This window comes from Cuculus canorus, chromosome 1, assembly GCF_017976375.1.
Source record: "Cuculus canorus isolate bCucCan1 chromosome 1, bCucCan1.pri, whole genome shotgun sequence".
Classification (NCBI taxonomy): domain Eukaryota; kingdom Metazoa; phylum Chordata; class Aves; order Cuculiformes; family Cuculidae; genus Cuculus; species Cuculus canorus.
The window spans coordinates 2848738-2867690 of NC_071401.1; the positions used below are offsets into that span (position 1 = coordinate 2848738).

At 40.2% G+C, this 18953-nt stretch overlaps 1 protein-coding gene across 2 annotated transcripts in view; it reads left to right on the forward strand.

The window, feature by feature from the left end:
- Positions 1-18953, forward strand: part of COL4A2 (collagen type IV alpha 2 chain) — a 158231-nt gene that overhangs the window by 109441 nt on the left and 29837 nt on the right. For both annotated transcript variants that reach the window (XM_054076435.1, XM_054076428.1), the window contains exons 9-25: positions 1558-1593; positions 1687-1749; positions 4535-4570; positions 5233-5274; positions 5757-5831; positions 7015-7059; positions 8254-8316; positions 9038-9082; positions 11790-11843; positions 12185-12251; positions 13545-13646; positions 14355-14510; positions 15338-15430; positions 15721-15887; positions 16853-16925; positions 17013-17119; positions 18059-18260. In XM_054076435.1, the coding sequence (XP_053932410.1) occupies positions 1558-1593; positions 1687-1749; positions 4535-4570; positions 5233-5274; positions 5757-5831; positions 7015-7059; positions 8254-8316; positions 9038-9082; positions 11790-11843; positions 12185-12251; positions 13545-13646; positions 14355-14510; positions 15338-15430; positions 15721-15887; positions 16853-16925; positions 17013-17119; positions 18059-18260 (1426 nt within the window). The remainder of the gene's footprint in view (positions 1-1557; positions 1594-1686; positions 1750-4534; positions 4571-5232; positions 5275-5756; positions 5832-7014; positions 7060-8253; positions 8317-9037; positions 9083-11789; positions 11844-12184; positions 12252-13544; positions 13647-14354; positions 14511-15337; positions 15431-15720; positions 15888-16852; positions 16926-17012; positions 17120-18058; positions 18261-18953) is intronic.

An 18953-nucleotide genomic window follows, 5' to 3' on the forward strand; every position in this document is an offset into this window, starting at 1 on the left:
AGCTTTCTTGGAGCCCCCTTCAGGTACTGGAAGGCCTCCTGGCAGACTTCTCTTCTCCAGGCTGAACAACCACAACTATCTCAGCCTGACCTCAAAGCAGAGGTGTTCCAGCCCTCTGATCATCTTTGTGGCCTCCTCTGGACCTGTTCCAGCAGTTCCATATCCTTCTTATGTAGGGGATTCCAGAAGCGGACTCCAGATGGGGTCTTACAAGAGCTGAGTAGAGAGGGAGGATCATCTTCCTTGACCTAATCTCCACTCACTTATTTGCAAGGAATTTCAGACTACAGGTGGATTGCAGCAGCACTGGAGATGTTGTAATTCAAGTTTTACCCTTTTTATTCAATGACTACTTCTGTATTATGTATGGAAAAACATTCCTTTGTCATAGTTTTGCCCATTAAGTGATTCTATTTAATATTAGCATCCTTTCTGTATCATTTTCATGCAGGGGTTTGGTTGACCTAGGATCAAATATGCTTCAATATGTTATTTAGTTATTTAGTAACTCCTAATTATTCCTGCATGGGCTTTTACACTATCTAATCCTTAAGCATTACTTTGTTGTCACTTGTAGTTGTTTCTCATATATATAATTTTGTGTAATTTGAAAGTATCAGGTATGCTGTTAGACTATAATTTGTGACAGATTCATCTATAAAGCGCCATCTGGGCTGCACTCAGCACAGAAGCGATCTGCTAACATTGTTTATGTGTATTTTGTGCCAGTGATGAGTGCCAAAATAGGTTTTTCTGTTGACGTATTCGTACTTTTTAATAGACTATTTTCTTTTCCAGAAACTGTTTAAATCTTCATTTGTTAATAATTGGGACAGATTAATTAATGATTAAAAATTTTTCAAGTGTATTGTGGGCAACATACTGTACTTGTTTCCAGAAGTGCTTGATTCCATAGATTATTCTGTTAACTAAACTCAAATTAACTAGATAGTTAGGATTTCAAATGATTAAAGGTGTCTGGACTGAACACCGTATTATTTATGGGTATCAGGGGATCTTTGGACAGGAACATTGTTGGATCCAACTTCCAAAAACATTTCAACATGTACTGCAGTTAAAATATGTGGTCACTGAAAACAGTATGTTCCAAGTGCTTTTAGTGACTCAGAAGAGAATCAAAATGATTCAGTTATTCCCATGCAACTCATGAAAAATGAGCTTGCATATTTGAGCTAAGGTTGCAGCCCTAATTAAGCCACTGGCCCGATGAGATGATTCAAAAAAATTATTAAACGTGGTCTGTGGTCCATTTCAAGCCTTGTAGTTTGGAATCTTGACCTCCCATGCCAACTTTGGACCCCTCTACTGTATTGCATGCAATTGTACTACATATAAGAAGTACAGAATCCACATGACCCATACTTGATTATCTCAACACCTTTATTGAATGCATCTATCTGTAAGGAATTGCATAGCATTTTATGCTATCGTTAATTTTTGGGATGAGAAAAAGAATTAACGAATGAGAAAAAGATTTTATTCAATTTCGTATATAGTATTTATTGCATCTTTTCCTTCTCTGTTTTTTTTTTTTAGGGGGAACCTGGGGATCCAGGGTTCAATGGTTTTCCAGTAAGTAGTATTACAGCGAATATCAAGTGTCAATAATAACTGATCTAGAACAACATTAATGGATGCTTGTTTGGTTTTTTTTTTTGTTTAAAGGGACCTCCAGGTACACTGGGTATTCAAGGACCTGTTGGTCCAAGAGGAGAGCGAGGAAGACCAGTAAGTATGTTTAAAATATATTCTGCACAAAATCGACCTAACAGAATAATCATCTCAGCAAATTCCATTCTGTTGGATTGTAACCTAGCAATAGATAGGAAAACCAGGTGAGAAATAGCAAGTAGGTGTGCTTGGATACAAAACCTTTTATAAAGTACTGGAAGACATTAATTCTACAAGGATGAATATTGCAAAAAGAGGTATACTTTTTTGCACCCTGTATTGCCTGAGACTTTGATTTATACTGTATTTCTTTAACCTCCTTGGAAGAGTCTTCATTGTAGAGATTATTCAATACAGTCCATTCTACATCCCCCGCTTTGAGTTATCAAAGATGTCAGGTCGTAAATATGTTATCTTTTCTGCTCATATATGTATATTAGCTCTCTACACTTCCCACGGGAGATTGAGTAGATAACATTCTTCATTAGTATTTAGAATACAATTTTATTTTTAAACTATTTTTCAGTTGTTTTTTTCCAAAATCAACATCTACAGCATTGACGTTGACAACTGTTGCTGAACATTTCTTTGGGAAGATTGTGTTCTCTCCAGATACCATTTTCCACGTTTCATATTACCACAGTTAACAGTTCTATGGCTGAGAAGCAGATGTTCAAATTCAATTTATTTCTTTTTCTCTAGTCTTGTTTTGTTTTCCTGTAAGACAACTTTACAGAATTTGATTTTTGTGGGGGTCTTTATTTATTTATTTTGTCAAAATGCATGTTAGGCCTGCTCTACATGGCTGAATTGGGGGGAGGCAGGGCAGGAGGAAATTTATTCAGGGCTTCTTACAGTCATGGATACCTCACACACACAGAGGAAAAAAAAAATCTACATCTAAATCCACTACTCACTATTCCACTACTAAATCCGCAGTTCACTGAGCATTTCCAGTGTTAATTTTCTGCAGTGACCTGTTTTATCATTTGGAGAGAGCTCCACCTTGTCTTTCTTCTCTGGTCCTCCTGAAGGAAAATCTCAGTCCCTTACTCTTTCTCTAGAATGACCCTATGAAGTTCATGAGCTTCACACAGGAGCCCAGCCAGCAATGACTTTTATTCCCAGTGCCCTATCATGGATGTTAGGAGTGCTATGAACCATAGCTTTTCCGATCCCCATGATTACATCCCTCCTGTTATCATCTTGGCAACAACTCTTTTTAACACTCTTCCAGACTAGATGGATCTCCACCATCTCAAGCTCTTAAAATTATACCCAACTATGTTTACCTTTTCCAAAGCAGAGACTTCTATGTGAGAGGGACCAGCTCTGAGTTTGCATCACTCTTCTTCCCTAAGTCCTAGATCCCACATGAAGGCAAGTATAGTTCCCCTAAGCCCCTGCACAGCCTCCTGGCAGCAGGATGCCCCACACAGTGTATCTACCCAGTAGATTAGGCAGCAGCTCACAGGCTACTTGACTAACCAAAAGTGATGCAAAAGTAATTTTTTTTCAGAGAAGTTGATCTTTTTTTTTGCAGAGAAAGGTATGTAGCAAGGCAGAGATGCATAGGAAGTTCATGTCCCACCTGAATGTTTTTATCTTTTACTTGCAAGTTGAGATTGATTTTGCATAATGTAGTTACATCCCCACAGTAGGTTTGATCTGTAGCTCACTCTCTTTTCTGTGAGTTTTATTCATCATCTACTTCTCTAAAGAGTTTATGGTTCTTACACACCCCACCTTTCTCACATTTGACAGTTTTTAATGTGTACTGCCCTTTGGAGTCTGTGAACTACCATGACTGACTGAGGCAAGGCAGGTTGTCTCTATGATTAATGGCTTTCCCACTCTAAATTTCCTTCTTTATAAGACTGTGACAGCATTTTTCCTGATTCAGTTTCATTTCGTAGAATCATAGAATAGTTTGGGTTGGAAAGAACTTTAAAGATCATGCAGTTCCAACCCCCCTGAGATGAGCAGGGACACATCCTACCAGACCATCCTGCCCAAGGCTCCATGCAACCTGGCCTTGAACACCTCCAGGGATGGGGCAGACACAGCTTCCCGGGGCAACCTGTTCCAGTGCCTCACCACTCTCACGGTGTAGAAATTCTTCCTTCTGTCTAGTCTAAATCTGCCCCTCTCCAGTTTATACCCATTGCCCCTTGTCCTATCACCACAAGCCTTTGTAAACAGTCCCTCCCCAGCTTTCTTGTAGCCCCTTCAGGTAGAGGAAGGTCACTATAAGGTCTCCTCAGAGCCTTCTTTTCTCCAGGCTGAACAACTCCAACTCTCTCGGCCTGTCCTTGTATGAGAGGTGCTCCAGCCCTCTGATCATCCTTGTAGCCCTCCTCTGGACCCATTCCAACAGCTCCATATCCTTCTTATGTTGAAGGATACCAACAGACCATTTAATTTCTTTCTGTGCAATACCAAACAGGTAATCTGAGGTGAATATAGTAGTTCCAACTCCCTTTTCAGACTAAAGTATTCCAGAGAAGCACTTTAAGATGTGCTTAACTTTAGGTATGACCTTGAAATGTTACTAAATTAGGATCCAAAAGCACAAGTTCTTATTGCTTGAAATAAAAATGGGCTTTCATTAGGTCTGAGCTGGGGAACTGTTACACTGTCGGTAAAGATTAAAATGTGATTTAGGAGGGTATTTTTCAGAACAGTGAATACAGACAGTATAGTGAGGATAACACATTGAATGCTGAGGAATGTACTGACTTCTAAATATATACTGATAGGTCAGACATAAACTATCTGACCTCTTGCATTCATTGATTAGAAAGCAACAATTAATTTGATGTCCACTATTGTGTTTCCCCAGGGACCACCAGGGCCTCCAGGACCACAAGGACCGCAAGTAAGCCTTTGTGTCAAAGTTGTGTTGATTTTGTGTCACTGAGGTTTATTCAAGACCCACTTGAAGGCAGCAAAATGAAAAAACTCAGGCTGCACCGAAGGCTTTGTAGCACGAAATTTACTGTCTTAACCACAAGAAGTTAATCTTATGCTGGGATCTCCTACCCTGAAAAGATTAAACCAGTTCTAGAGCCAGATCTGTTTTGCTACTGTAGTCACAGTAGCTTCCCATGAACAGAGAATCCTTGCAGTCTTTGCAGTATTCAATTATATCTCAGTGGGAAAAAAAACCCATGAGTTCATTGTTCCAGCCCACTTAAGTATTTTTATTTAACTTTCAGTGCTATTAAAAAACTTGCAAAAGAAACGCTTGATCTTTTCACAACATCATTCAGTGAATGACTCAAAGTCTGTTGCAAGAAGCACTGCTAGAACAAGATTTTAATTAGAGTTGTCTTTCTGAATGTTTATGCCTATAAAAATACTTCTAAATCTATAAAATACTTTGAGGTAAACCTAGACTATTATTTGATTGCAGTTCTTCAGTGGTGTCCTACAGACTTGTAAGCCTGAAAAAGCTTTTAAGCCTGTTTAAATTTAAGTTTTACTTTGGAAAACTGAGTCATATACTTAGTAAATCTTAACCTATTGTGTTTTTTCCAGGGCAACAGGGGCCTTGGCTTCTATGGAGAAAAAGGTGAACAGGTAAAGGAAAACTAATGAATTAATATCACAGGTTGATGTTATTTGCTATTTATAAAGAAACCTATTTAAAATACTTTCTTAATTTGCAGTTGTGTTACATAATTATAAGAGAAAAGCAACCAAGTAGAACTTTGAAAGTAATAATCTCCACAAGATTGTCATAGTTGAACTAACTGCTACAAGTCTAGGTCTAACTCTACCTTATTTACACACAGATCATACGTAACACCTCTGAAATTTATAGAGCCAAACCATGTTATACAAAGCAATAATCTTTGCCATCATTCTGGAAACATGCTGTTATATGCCCAGCACAAAATAAGTTTGGTTTTTCATCAATTCATTCAGAGGTTTAGAATCACAGTCTTAGCAGAGACAAATCTGTGTGGCTCCTTTTGTTGCAGTTCCTTAGGCTCTTTGCTTATCTACAGCTTGAGAAGATGTTATAACTATTAGAAGTGATCCTTACGCTTTTCCTGCAGGGTGCCCCGGGTCCTCCAGGTCCACCTGGGCTTCCTACAAGAGAACTGATGGGTGTCCCCTCTGACAAACACAAGGTAAATACAGGGTATTTGGCCAAAATACACAAGGAAGTGAGAGTTCTGCAGTACCAAAACTAAAATATTGTACAAACATATTTTGACATGTAGTACTTAGAAGACTTTAGTAGATGAAAAGAGAAATCTTCTACTTTCTCATAGCTTGGATCATGAACTATTTATGGAAGCTATGGTGGCTAAAGTCATTCAGAAAGCACTTCTCTCAGACTAGAGGTGTCTAAGGCAAACTTGTTCTTGTTAAGTACACAACTACTGACCATCCCTCACATGTTCTCATTTTACAAGCAGAAATACCTACTGAGAAATCATTCATTATCTTATTTTTGATAATAGTAAAATTTTCTTCCTGTTAAAGAAGCGTACCTTTAGGGAAGCTATCTGGATTATTGTGGTTTTTTATATAACTAATCCATGTGATGGAGATATTTGTACATTAACAATTGAGTTCACACCGTTTATTGAGAACAAGCAGCAAGAATCCATTTATTCTCATCTATTGCTTCTTGCTGGGAGCAGAGCTATTCTTATCTTCTATGCTTATGTTCTCCAGACCAGTAGTTTTTCATCCCAGATTTGAAGTTAGAAAGTTCATGTGGCTCCTGCAATTTCTACAGTAAGAGAAGTAAATTGCTATGATACTGAAAAAATCTAAAAATGCCTTTTGACAGTCTACAATCTGCATTAAGGAACATAAGTGCTGGTATTTCTGTGACTAAGCAGAGATGTATGCATATGAGCTACTTATCTGGAGAGCCTTTATATTCAATGGAGATGCCATCAACATAGTGAGTAGACTTCAGGCTATGAATTGTCTTATCCTGATAGGAACTCTTCCTTTTGATCGGACAATTCACAGATAATCAGTAGGTAAAAATGGGAGAATGTGTGTTTGTTTACAGCCGTTATCAGGCATTCACCACCCAGATATCTCATGAAGAAGCCTGGAAACAACCTGAGGTGTTCACATTCCAGAAAAATTATCGATTTTTTTTTTTCCGAATCAGCTTCGAAAAGTTCTTATGAAAACATGCATTTCATATAACAAGTGCATGAATAAAGAACTGCACAAGAGAGGTGTTTTTTTCTCTTGGTAAACATTTGTCACTCTGTGTTGTAGAAAAGTTATTGAAATGTAAATGGGAATGTCTAACATATCTAAATACTTTTCCTTGCTTGTTAGGGTGAGAGAGGAGAACCTGGACCAAGAGGTGAAGCTGGAATTCCAGTAAGTCAAGTAGAGGAGAACAAGGGCAAATAATAATATTGGAGATAATACTGGTGCATTCTTCATTGAAATGATGCAATATAGATATGGAACAACATAAGCAGAGACAACAGTTCTGGTTCTTTACAGAAACCAAACAACATGACATGTAATAACTTCGCTGGGCAATCAGTCATTCTCTTCCTGGTTTACCAAAGCAAGATTTTCCCTCACATTTTTCTTTAGTTTTAGCTTTAATTATTAAGCGATCTCTTACTGATGTGCTGATCTACACTTAAAAATTCCACTAGATTTTGTTAAATACATATATACGGAAATTTTCTCAATCCTTTTCAGTTCACTCTCCAGCACATACAAATTCTGGTCTCGTTAGTCATTAAGTCTGTTGAGGAAGCGGGCAGTAATGCCACATGTTGCTGTATCATTTAGAGTTGTCAACCAAGCTTGACTGAATGTGGCTTAGTTAACTTGCAGGCAGCCTCTAGACTGTCTAAATATCTTTGCCATTGAGTGATTCCTTTTTACTTCCTGGAGTGGTTTAAAATACAGTCTTTACCAATTAGGGATGCCTCACGGAGCCTTTTGCAGAGCTTTATTTTCTCAGATGGTCTGGTCAGCTTCTCCACAAGGTTATGGGAGAAGGTCACAGTGGGAGCCCTGATGCCCTCTGCGTGCAGTTGCTAGCCAGTTCTTCAGCTGTTAGTCAGATTTTACACATGCAGAATTTCATTTACTACATTAGGAAACCCACAGATTTTATGCTGATGTAGCAGAAGGGGATATCTATTTCTCCCTTTTTTGTTTTTCATAATAGGATGGATAGCAGCATGTCTGTGTTTGCCAAATAGCTCTCTGAAGCTACAGTTTGGGCATAAGTTGAGTTGCTTAATTGGTTGTATAGCTGAACAATTGCGTTGGCTCTTCTTCAGAGTTGCAGCCACAGAACAAATAAAGAAGGAGGAGATGATAGGAGGGAAACCCCATCCTCTCCCTAATGGCCTGCTCTTGCTATTGTAATGAAGCAAGCACATTACACTTAATTTTAAGGACAACAGTTCTTTCACATGCAGCTATTATTAGATCCTCCATGCGTTGCAATGATGTTCTCTTCCTGTTTAGCTTCCATAAACTGTGTTACAATTTTTTTTGCACATAATGAAGAAAGATGTTGAACTGATTTGCAATGTTTCCTAGGGCGTTCTTCTCTATGCTCCTGAAAAAGGTGAAGAAGGGGTAATAGGCTACCCAGGACAAAGGGTGAGTCGTTCATTCAAGATAAAATTCACTCAGGTGAATATGCAAGTCCAAGCTGAGAGTTTGCCTTCAGGAACCAAACGAAGATTCACAAATTATAGAAATTATAGTTCTTCAGCCAACAGATTGTGATCTGCACTGAAGTGGCTGATATAGGAGAGTGAAAAAGCCATTTTGAAATGGTAGTGGGAGGAAGGCCCCATGGGACTCGCAAGTATGCCTGTACCATCATTGCGAGCTCTTACTAAAGCTGTGCTCAATAAGACAGCTACTGTCCTGGTCTGCAGCATTGTTCCCGTTTTAGGTCTGTTGAGACCACGGTTAACAAACATGAATTTTGGTCTGGCTATTTGTGACGACAGAAAGAAGCTAAATTAAGTGCTACTACCTTGAAGCAGCTGTGGATGCTTTTTTGGGTGCAGTGTTTTGAGAGTGTTTAAACAGGGTGGGAACAGTACTCTGTGTACATTTGGAAAAAAAATCTCAGCCATCTTCAAAATCTCCATGGTCAATTTACAATGTGTCGATTAAGAGAATCAAATACCAGCTTCAATTTCAGACTTGTTCTGTTTGCACCATACATCAATCTCATTGAAAAAGTATCTGAACTCTGTTAGGAGTTTCAAACTGTTAGTTTTATTTTATCTATGAAATAATAATGATTTTTAACCATTAGAGTGTTAGGATGTCACTTTATTTTGCTAATTTCATTGTGTCTTCATAGGGACTGCCTGGAATCAATGGTTTTCCTGGACTCACTGGAGAAAGAGTGAGTATTTTATACAAGATTATTGTTTCTAAGACATATGTAGACAATCTCTCTGAAAAATAAACTGTAGAGGACAAATTCTGCCTGTAATTAAACCAGCTGTAGCCTAACAAATATCACCTGGATTGATCCGTCATTGTAATTTTGAGTCAGTTATTTCTCTCATCAGTGAGAAAAAAAAAAGTCCCTATAATTGAAGTCTGGTTTGCTTAAAACATGAGCATGTTTTAAGAGCACTGTGGGGAGGTGTAATTTTCATTGTTCTCATTACTGCAGCTACAATTTCTGTAATTTTCTTCCTACATGCAGAATCTTACTTTTTTAATAGCTTTCTCCAGATGGGGTTGAGATGTATGGATATCTTGAATATTATAAAAGAAGAAAAGAAGGCAACTGGTAAATATACCAGTTAAATCTCTGTCCCCATGGAAACATACCCAAATATTTAAAATACCATTCTGTCGGACAGAGAAGAGCTCATACTTTCTATTTGTTCTTACAAAAAGGCTTCTTCAGTTAGCGTTAGAAATCACGTCCATGAGATATTCAAACAGCTGTGGGATGTGTGACTTTTCCATGCTTCTCCATCCTTAGTTGTTAAAGGATTTGTTCTGTTTGTACAAAGGCACAACAATAATAACATGAAACACATAAGCCATGAAAATACATGAATGATGAAAAGTAACATTTGCCCAGCGATTCAGTCCAAACACAAAGCCTGCTGGTATGGAGGGGAATATGCTCTCAGTAATATGTCATGTGGAGAGGCTGATGCAAAACCCGTTAAAGCCCACTGGCTGACCTTAACATAGGTTCATTCTTCAGTCAGAAATGATCAGTGGCTTCCCCTTATTGAAGGTTAAGCTTGGCAACAATTTTAGTGTTAGGTACATTGGTTTGAATGTTCAGCCTGGAGAAAAGAAGGCTCCAGGGACACCTTATAGTGACCTTCCAGTATCTGAAGGGAGCCACAAGAAAGCTGGGGAGAGACTACAAGATTACAAAGACTTGTAGTGATAGGACGAGGGGCAATGCGTATAAACTGGAGAGGGACAGATTTAGACTAGACATAAGGAAGAGTTTCTTCGCCATAAGAGTGGTGAGGCACTGGCACAGGTTGCCCAGGGAAGTTGTGGCTGCCCCATCCCTGGAGGTGTTCAAGGCCAGGTTGGACGGGGCCTTGGGCAGCCTGATCTATTGGGAGGTGTCCCTGCCCATGGCAGGGGGTTGTAACTGGATGATCTTTAAGGTCCCTTCCAACCCAAACTATTCTATGATTCTGTGATTCTTGTATAACATTTATATGAGAGGGGACAGCCTACTTGATGCCTACGACCTCCTTTTTGTTGATTTATGAGCAAACTTAAGAAAAATAGAAGGATGGTTATGGTTAAGTCCTGTCTTCGCACAGATGAAGTCGCAGTTAATTACGAAAGTTGCTGGCTTCACTTTTAGACCACCAGCTCCACCTAGTGTAAAGAGATTTCACTCCAGATTCTCAAGAAGCTTATTTGGTAATGGTGTGATATTCTGTTGCCATCAAGGAAAGGTCTTGGAAGCCTACGTTCCCATTTGTAGCATCTCAGTGAAAGCTGTGGTGTTTGTAGTGCTTCAAAACTGCCCAAGTGACTTACAGAGCTGGTTATTAACATTCGAGTTCTGTGTAGGAGTTGTGCCCACTGTGAAACTCAGGAGATGCTGAATTTTTAAAACACTGGCTAATAATTGAACTATACAAATGTGAATGATACAAATCTACGGGTTCCAGGGAAACTGTGTTAATTGGTATTAGCTGATGGTCTGGCCACTGTTCACTTTTTAACATCAGTCTTTCTCCAGACTACAGATGAACATTTTCTGTAGAGAGCAAAAGTTGTCAAGGAGCTGAGTAAAGCACACAGAAGAGATCGTCTCTTCTATATCAGCGTCACTGAAATCTGCACTTTGCTCTGTGCACCCCAGGAGCTGAAATATGCTCTTATGTGATAGGACATATTGTTTTATCATACGTGTTTTAATCCACATGCTTTGGATTTCAAAGTTGACAGGACCTTAAATATTATAACATTTGCTGGGGTAGGGGTGGAAAATTTTCACAGGGATATGGTGTTCCCAGGGATGGGAGAGGTGGATGAAGGTACCTTCAGGGCTGGTCCTGAGTTGTTTTCATTCAGCCAAGGAGCCCATCTTTGGCCAAACAGCCTGCAGCCACCTGGAAAACAGCTGGAAGAATCTGCATATTTCAGTGCTATTTGCTGCTCGCTGTTTGCATTCTAGTGAAAATGTCCACTCATAATGATTCAGACTCAGTTAGTCTTCTTGCAACAGGTTAGTGTGTTCTGGCCACCTAGTCCGTGTGTCTCAAAGTCAACCATCATGGGGGGGATCCCGTTTCCCTTCCACCATCCTGCAGACTCCAAGGAGACCGTGCAAGTGTAGATGCTCCTTCCATCTGCACCACTGCCAGAGGTGATAGAGGCTGCACCATGGCAGGTCCTTCTGGAATTTGACAGGAGTAAGGCTTAGTCCAAGAGATGGAACATGAAAATGGTATTACCAAAATTCCTACACCCCCAGGGAGAAAAACCGCTCAGCTCTGTTGCATAGTTTTTCACACTACCATTGGACAAAGCCAGCTGCTACTGAGCAAATAATTCCATTCTCTTTCTGATAAAGGAAAAGTCAATAATTTTTATGTGTATTACAGGGGTTTCCAGGATTTGATGGTCCACCAGGTGCCTATGGTCCTAGAGGAAGCAAGGTACTGCTTTGCTTTCACTTGCTAGAAGCAATAAACCAGATGATACTTAGCTTTCTTTTTTTCTTTTTTCTCTTTTCTTTTTTCTCTTTTCTTTTTTTTTCTTTTCTTTTCTTTTTCTTCTTTTTCTTTTTTTTCTGTCATTTAATAACAATTGTGTTTGTCATCACTGTAGAACCATATATGTGGTTTGTTAACTTAAATTGTCTCTGATTTCTTTAAATTCATGTTGGTGCTTTAGAAACTTTGGGTTTTTTTGTGTTTCATGGTCATATCTTTCCATTTTGAAAGAAATCCTTTAGAATGATGTGCTTAGGTGTGATACTTCAACCTTCTGTTAACAGGGGGAGTCAGGCGACGTCGGTCCTCCAGGACCAGTTTCCTATTTTCCTTCCCGCATCCCAAGGAAAGGTACTTCTTCTTTGCTTAGATTGCTTATCTTAGCTGCATTTTACTGCATTCTACAGAGATCAAAAGCATGAAATTCTGAGAATTCAACTCCTTAAAAAAACTATGGTTTGCTAAACTGTTCTAGAAACTATAAATGCCTTCTAAGAGAGTCCCCTAATCACCTTTTTGCAAGCAGGTGGCTTCTTTGTCTCTGCTGATGAAGCTGGATTGCTAAACAAAAGGCACCCATGCGATCTGGTGTCCACGGAGAAGGAAAAAAAAGCAAAAATTGTGTTTTCATTGTCCAGAGAGAGGAAGAATGGGAGTCTGTCTTCTGCATCCTGTTTCAGACACCGTGGATAAAATGCAGCAGTGACAGCACATAGAAAATAAAAAAAACCAAACCCTTGAGGAATTGAAGGGGATTTTTCTTTTCCTTTTTTAAATTAGCAGCTTTCCTTTGTGATCTTTTCACTAGGCACCCACTGACAGCTGTCCTGCAGAGCTGTGGTGGCTCTGGCTGGCCAGATTAGAAACATGCAGAAGGTGATACTAGTTTGCCAAGGCCAAGTCTATTCCATGGAAAGTGCCAGCAAACAGCAAGGATGGTCCTCGTACCATTGAGTTTACTAGTCCTGTTGAAAGCCAGAGAGTCCAATGATGAATGGCTCCCTTCTTCCCAGAGAAAGGAGGCAAAAGACCCAAAACATTGTTCATATCAGGCTTTTAGGAGCAGGAGAGACTGCGTAGAGAGGGGAGGAAGCAGGCAGAGGGCTGGGCACACCATATGTCCTCTGTGACACACCAGATGATCTCTGACAAGAGCACAATACTTTCTGCAGTCAATACGTGAGCCCAGGCAGATGCTTTTGGTCCAGAGGAGCAGAGGAAAGCTCACATATCATAACAATAACACATATTTTTCTACAAGAATGGCATCTTCTTGTAGAAAAAGGAGGGACTCTCCTCAGAGAGCTTGGCTTCTGTGCTTCCCGGGAATATTAGTGAGCTGAGGGATATTCCCCTTCTTCCTAAGCTTGGTGGCTCCATACCATGGCTCACAGGCCATGCTTTACAGAAATCTCTCAGATATATTTCTTTATTCAGGCTGAGGCAGCCCGAGGTATCAGAGTTTTGCATTTCAAAAGCTACCTTTAAGAAATGATTACAAATTCTAATATTCTGAAGCCCCTGAAGTTCCTAATTTTTACTTGTAAAGAGCTGAGAAAATGCAGTGTATCACACTACAGCACTTATGGGTCACAAACAGCATCACACTAACATGTATTTTGTGGAACCGGGGATGTCTTTCAGGTGCAAGAGGTGATCCAGGCCTTCCAGGTGTTTCTGGACTACAGGGTGATCCAGGAGAGGAGGGAGATCGTGGGCTGCCTGGTCTTCCTGGATTCTCTGATGGTAATATCCCAGCAATGTGTGTTGCAACAGCTTAACTTTATAGCAAATTTTAACTGATACAGGCTCAGGGTGGGGAAGTACACCCATGGATTGTCTAATGCACAGTACAGGGTGGCAAAACCTGAGAGGATCCTTTTCCTTCATCCTCAATGGGTTTCTGGCAAAACAACTGAAGTAGGAATGATGGCAGAGCTTTGCTTCAGTGACTGCTATTGATTTGCTGAAGTGAAAAGGGTAGTTGCCATTTTTGCTCTGTGCTAAATGCCTGTTTTTCGTTGTGTGCCACATGCAGTTGCATGAACTTTACCTTCTGCTGCATTCCAGTACCTGAAGGGAGCCAACGTGAAGCCTGGGGAGGGACTGTTTACAAAGGCTCATAGTGATAGGACGAGGGGCAATGGGTATAGACTGGAGAGGGGCAGATTTAGACTACACTTAAGGAGGAATTTCTTCGTGCTGAGGCACTGGCACAGGTTGCCCAGGGAAGTTGTGGCTGCCCCATCCCTGGGAGGTGTTGAAGGTCAGGTTGGATGGGGCCTTGGGAAGCTTGATCTAGTGGGAGGTGTCCCTGCCTATGGCCAGCAGGTTGGAACTGAATGATCTTTCAGGTCCCTTCCAACCCAAACTATTCTACCACTCTATTATTACAGCTCTTTGAGCAGCATCATTAAGAAATTGTTCTGCAATTCTTCCCTGTTTCTCTTTTAGCGGATGGTGATAAGCCAGGCTTACCGGGAGAAATGGGACCAAAAGGTGAAAAAGGTGAATTAGGATCTCCCTCTTACCAGGCGGGCCCACCTGGGTTTCCGGGTAAGCACGGCGCACCAGGACTTCGTGGTCCACCTGGTCCTGTTGGAGCCCCTGGTAAGTGCATGAAGAGAGACAGTGAGAACTCACAGGAACATCTGTGCTTATTTTAACGATAGCTGTGGTCAAGGAAAAGTGAGAAGTAGATTGAAGGAATGAAATTAAATTGGTGGCAGGAAGGACACACAGGGGAAAAGTCATATATGTTCATCAAGGAAGGGAAGGTTTGCATGGTTTTCAGATGTTCCTGGAGTCATTTGAAAGAAAAGAAGGTCTGTTTTGGGCTGGGGGAGGATATGAGTGTCAAGGAGTGTCTGAGATAGCTGCATTTCTTCCTTGGCCTGGAGAAGTGAAAGCTAAAGGGTATCTTACTGCTACCTTCAACTTTGAGGTTGGCCCTGATTTGAGAATAAGGTTGGACCCTCAAAGGCCATATCTGACTGAGATTATACCGTGCCTCTGTGAAAAGTACCACACTGCAGGAGTGGGGAGAAGGATATGCAGGAGTGGGGAGAAGGATATGCAGGAGTGGGGAGGAGGATATGTAGGAGGTGATCCAGTGGTGGTCTATGGTACTGCAAGCAAGTTGTGCTGAGAGAAAGGAGTAAAGGAATTCAGGATGATGGATGATGGAGAGCAAAGAATGGCAAAGATCAGCTGCCATAGGAGATGGAAGTTACTAAAAACAAGTGTGGAGAGCTGTGAGAGTAGGGAGAGAGGAAGAGACCAGGGGATAGGTAATGACAGGTTGGGTTAGACGGTAAATGACATTAGGGGAAACAGAAAAGGGCAAGTGCAGTGTAGCTCAAAGGAATAGGGAGGAAAGAGAAGAAAAGTAAGTTTACAGCAGATTAATTTACATTTTTATTTAATGAAACTTCCAGGTTCACTCTTTGGATTAAAAGGACTGGAAGGGGCACCAGGTAGATTTGGCGTGCAAGGTTTCCCTGGGCAAAGAGGACTAAAAGGACCTAAAGGTAGGTTATAACAGACTACTCAGTAGATGATCTGCTATTATGCATTGTGTAAAGCTCCAGTTGTATTCATTCTGAGTTTATTGAACTATTATATGCTCAAGGACCAATGAATTTGCACTGGGGCTAACACTTCAAGGAAACATTGTGTTAGTTCCTTGTAAGAAAAAGTACTTTTCTGGTGTGTTTAAGAAATTACTCAAGTATTCTCAAGTCTATATATAAAATGTATGCAGCTAAACGTCTTTTTGTTGTGACAGAGCATTTTTTCTTCTTTCCAATCTTTTCCTTAGGTGAAGAAGGGGATTGCAGTAAATGCCTTTTGGGTGAAGAACTCAGAAGGGGCTCTACTGGCCCTCCTGGTCCTCCTGGCTTTCCAGGAACCCCTGGCCAGCCTGGGAGGAAAGGAGAACCTGGTGATCAAGGACCACATGGTAATCCTGGCTACCCTGGAGCAAAAGTGAGATACTTGTTTCTTTAGTGCATAGCTTTATATGCCTACTAGGAAAAAAAAAAAAAAAAAAAAAGCTATTCTCCGTGGAAAAATGATTAAAAGTGGGATTTATTTATTTATGTTCCGGTTCAATAGCTTTCTAATTGCTATCTACAAAACACTGAAAGCCAAATGTTGCTAGGATGGAGGTGAAAGTAGGATGTTTTGGGAAGAGTGAAAGATTTCCACATAATCCTAAGTTTCCTTTCCATTTCAACAAGCTGTTTCAGCAGAACCTGTAGTAGTGGGCATTATCTTATCATCTTCAAGGGTTTCAATTCCAGTAGTAACTTAAGGTTGTTGCTAGTAAGATGCACATGTCAAACTGATGAAATACAAGGTTCTTGTTTACAATACATTAAGTCTCTCTAAGAACCACCATTCACTAACCCCAAGAAAAGGGCTTTGCTTACAATTGCTTGCTTGTGATTTATATCTAAAAGTGCTGTACTATGTACAACTGCATCGTGATTCCTCACAGTCAGAACTGTCTTCTAAAGTTACATCTCTCAAGATTTTAGAATAAAATTTTTGTAAAGCTGACCCAAAGCCGAATTTCATTTAAGCAAAGATGTCAGAGCAAACGTGATGTTTTTAGTTAGTGCTTTATGCTCTTCTAAACATGACAAAAACAAACTCAGTCAGAGCCATGGAAACTCATGGAAAGCCACAGATCTCCCAAAGCTGTCCTCATGCTGAAGCGCCCCTACTGTGCCACATAGACCTTGGTCCTAGTTAAAGCATATTAATAAAGATTCAAGCACAAGAATGGTTTTGCCATAGAGGAAATAATTCATAGATGTAACAGAAAAGCAGTAAAATTCAATGAGACTCTTTTTTTTTTTTTTTAAGCAGGACAGTGGAAATACAAATCTTTATACTTCTTTCTTAAGGGGCTTTGTTTCATTTTTTTCCAATGTGTGTAACACTAGGGGTTTTCGGGTCAAGATGGATTTCCTGGACCAAAAGGAGAAAAGGGAGATTCTTTCCACATAACAACTAAAGGTAGAGTAAAAATTCATGTCTTGTCTATTTTGCAATTATTTACAACTTTCTTGAGAGATTAGTCTCACAACGAAAAGTCTTTTTTAGGCACCAAAGGAATCCGAGGAGATCCTGGACTGCCTGGTATCAGAGGTGCAGATGGTTTCCCAGGCAGAGATGGATTAGATGGTTCACCAGGACAGCCTGGACTGCCAGTAAGTAGCAAATACAGTTAAATCATTTCCACCACACTCAATTACTAATACATTTAGTTCTGAAGGAACTAAACTTAGGATCAGCAGGCTATCCTTGTCCCTCAGATAATGCTGCACAGCTAGGCTAGCTGTGCTAGTTGCTGGTATATCAAATATCAGTTTTACTCTCAGGATATTTAGAACAATCTTTTACTTCTGTGTCTCTTTTATTTAATCAACTAAGTAGCCGTGTATATCCCACTTAACAGTTTGCTATTAGTGGTTATTTTGTGATAATTAGTGGTTTATTTCAACTCCTTCTAATGTTGTCTAAGAGAGGTTGGACCACCAGGATGCTTTTGCATCATATTTGAAGATGGGCCAGAGCTATATAGTCCAGACTGGAACACAACGCTTTTTACTACCAGTAAAGACAGTACTTTCTATTACTTCTGAGGGTGGAAATGGTTTCTTGTGATATTCATAAGATGTTGATACAATATCATGGAAATATCACTAGACTAACAGACAAAGAAAAAAATCTATCCATTTGAGTACAATTTTTTGTCACCTTTTCTCAAGGTCACTGAACTAAATGCCACACCAGAACATCTCTAGCAATGCATGTGGTTTCTTCCAAAACACACTTGCAGCTTTTCAAGAAGGGAAGAAGCTTCTCCACAGCAGTGATTCATATCACCCAAGTGCCATTCATTAGCCAGTCTTTTTAGGGAATTGCTCCCTCAAGAGTGCTTCTCTCGTGCCTTTTCTGCCATGGGGTATAAATTAAAAGTGTGATTATTTGAAGTATACTTTATTTACAATGTGATTTAAAAAGCTGGGATGCAATACCTGAAGAATTGCTGCCTGTAAGGGGCAGCATGAGAGTTGTTCAAATGTTTGAGTTTTATTTGTTTCTCAGCAAAATCAGGAGTGACCACCTCCATTCACTTCCCGCAGGGTGATGGTATCCGAGGTTTCCCTGGTGATCCTGGTTTTCCAGGTGAATTAGGTCCAAAGGGCTTTCCAGGAGAAGCAGGCCTGCCAGGTGAAGGATTTCCTGGTCCAAAAGGGTACCGGGGTTTTCCAGGTGACCATGGACAAGATGGAAGCCCTGGACCTCCAGGTCTTCCCGGTCCACCAGGAGACCCTGGCCAACTAGGTAAGAGACATCACTCTGTCTTACATCAAAGCCATAAGAGATCATTACTGAATTGTACAGCACCACTGTTGAAAAGACAGCATCTGGTGGGGGGTTATGTGGGTAAAAAGGAATTTTTGTATTAGTTGTCCAGAAATCATAAAGAAGGAAAAAGTTCGGAAGTCTCAGTAGTTTCATGTCAGGTACTGAAATAGAATGAATGAAAGCGTTAGTGCCAGCAAGTAAATCTTTCAGGTTTCAAGCCATTAGAGGCAGTGGAGCAATATCCAGAGTGGTCACAGGTGGTGTTCTTTGGTCCTCCACAACCAACATAATCTTTTAATTGGCTAGAGGGTGTATTCATTCTTCAGAACTCTCCACACTATCTCTGCAGCTTTCCAAGTCCCTTCTGATGTAAGAATACCAGGACTACGTTCACAAGAGCTCAGGCTCAGGGTTTTTTTGCTCAGCTTTGAGGTGCTTGGCTCATCAAGCCCACACAGTGCATGAGACACAGCCTCCGGACTCTGCTAGGGTTAAGTTCCAGGCTTTGATCTAATTAATATATGGATAAAGAGTTTCAGAATGTTATAGCAAATTGATTTTGTTTCATGTATGCGTAATACATAAGAGAATACATCATGGATGTTGTAATAGGCATTTTAGTTAGAACTGAGAGCATTTTATGGTTTTTCTCTTTTAAATACTAACTGT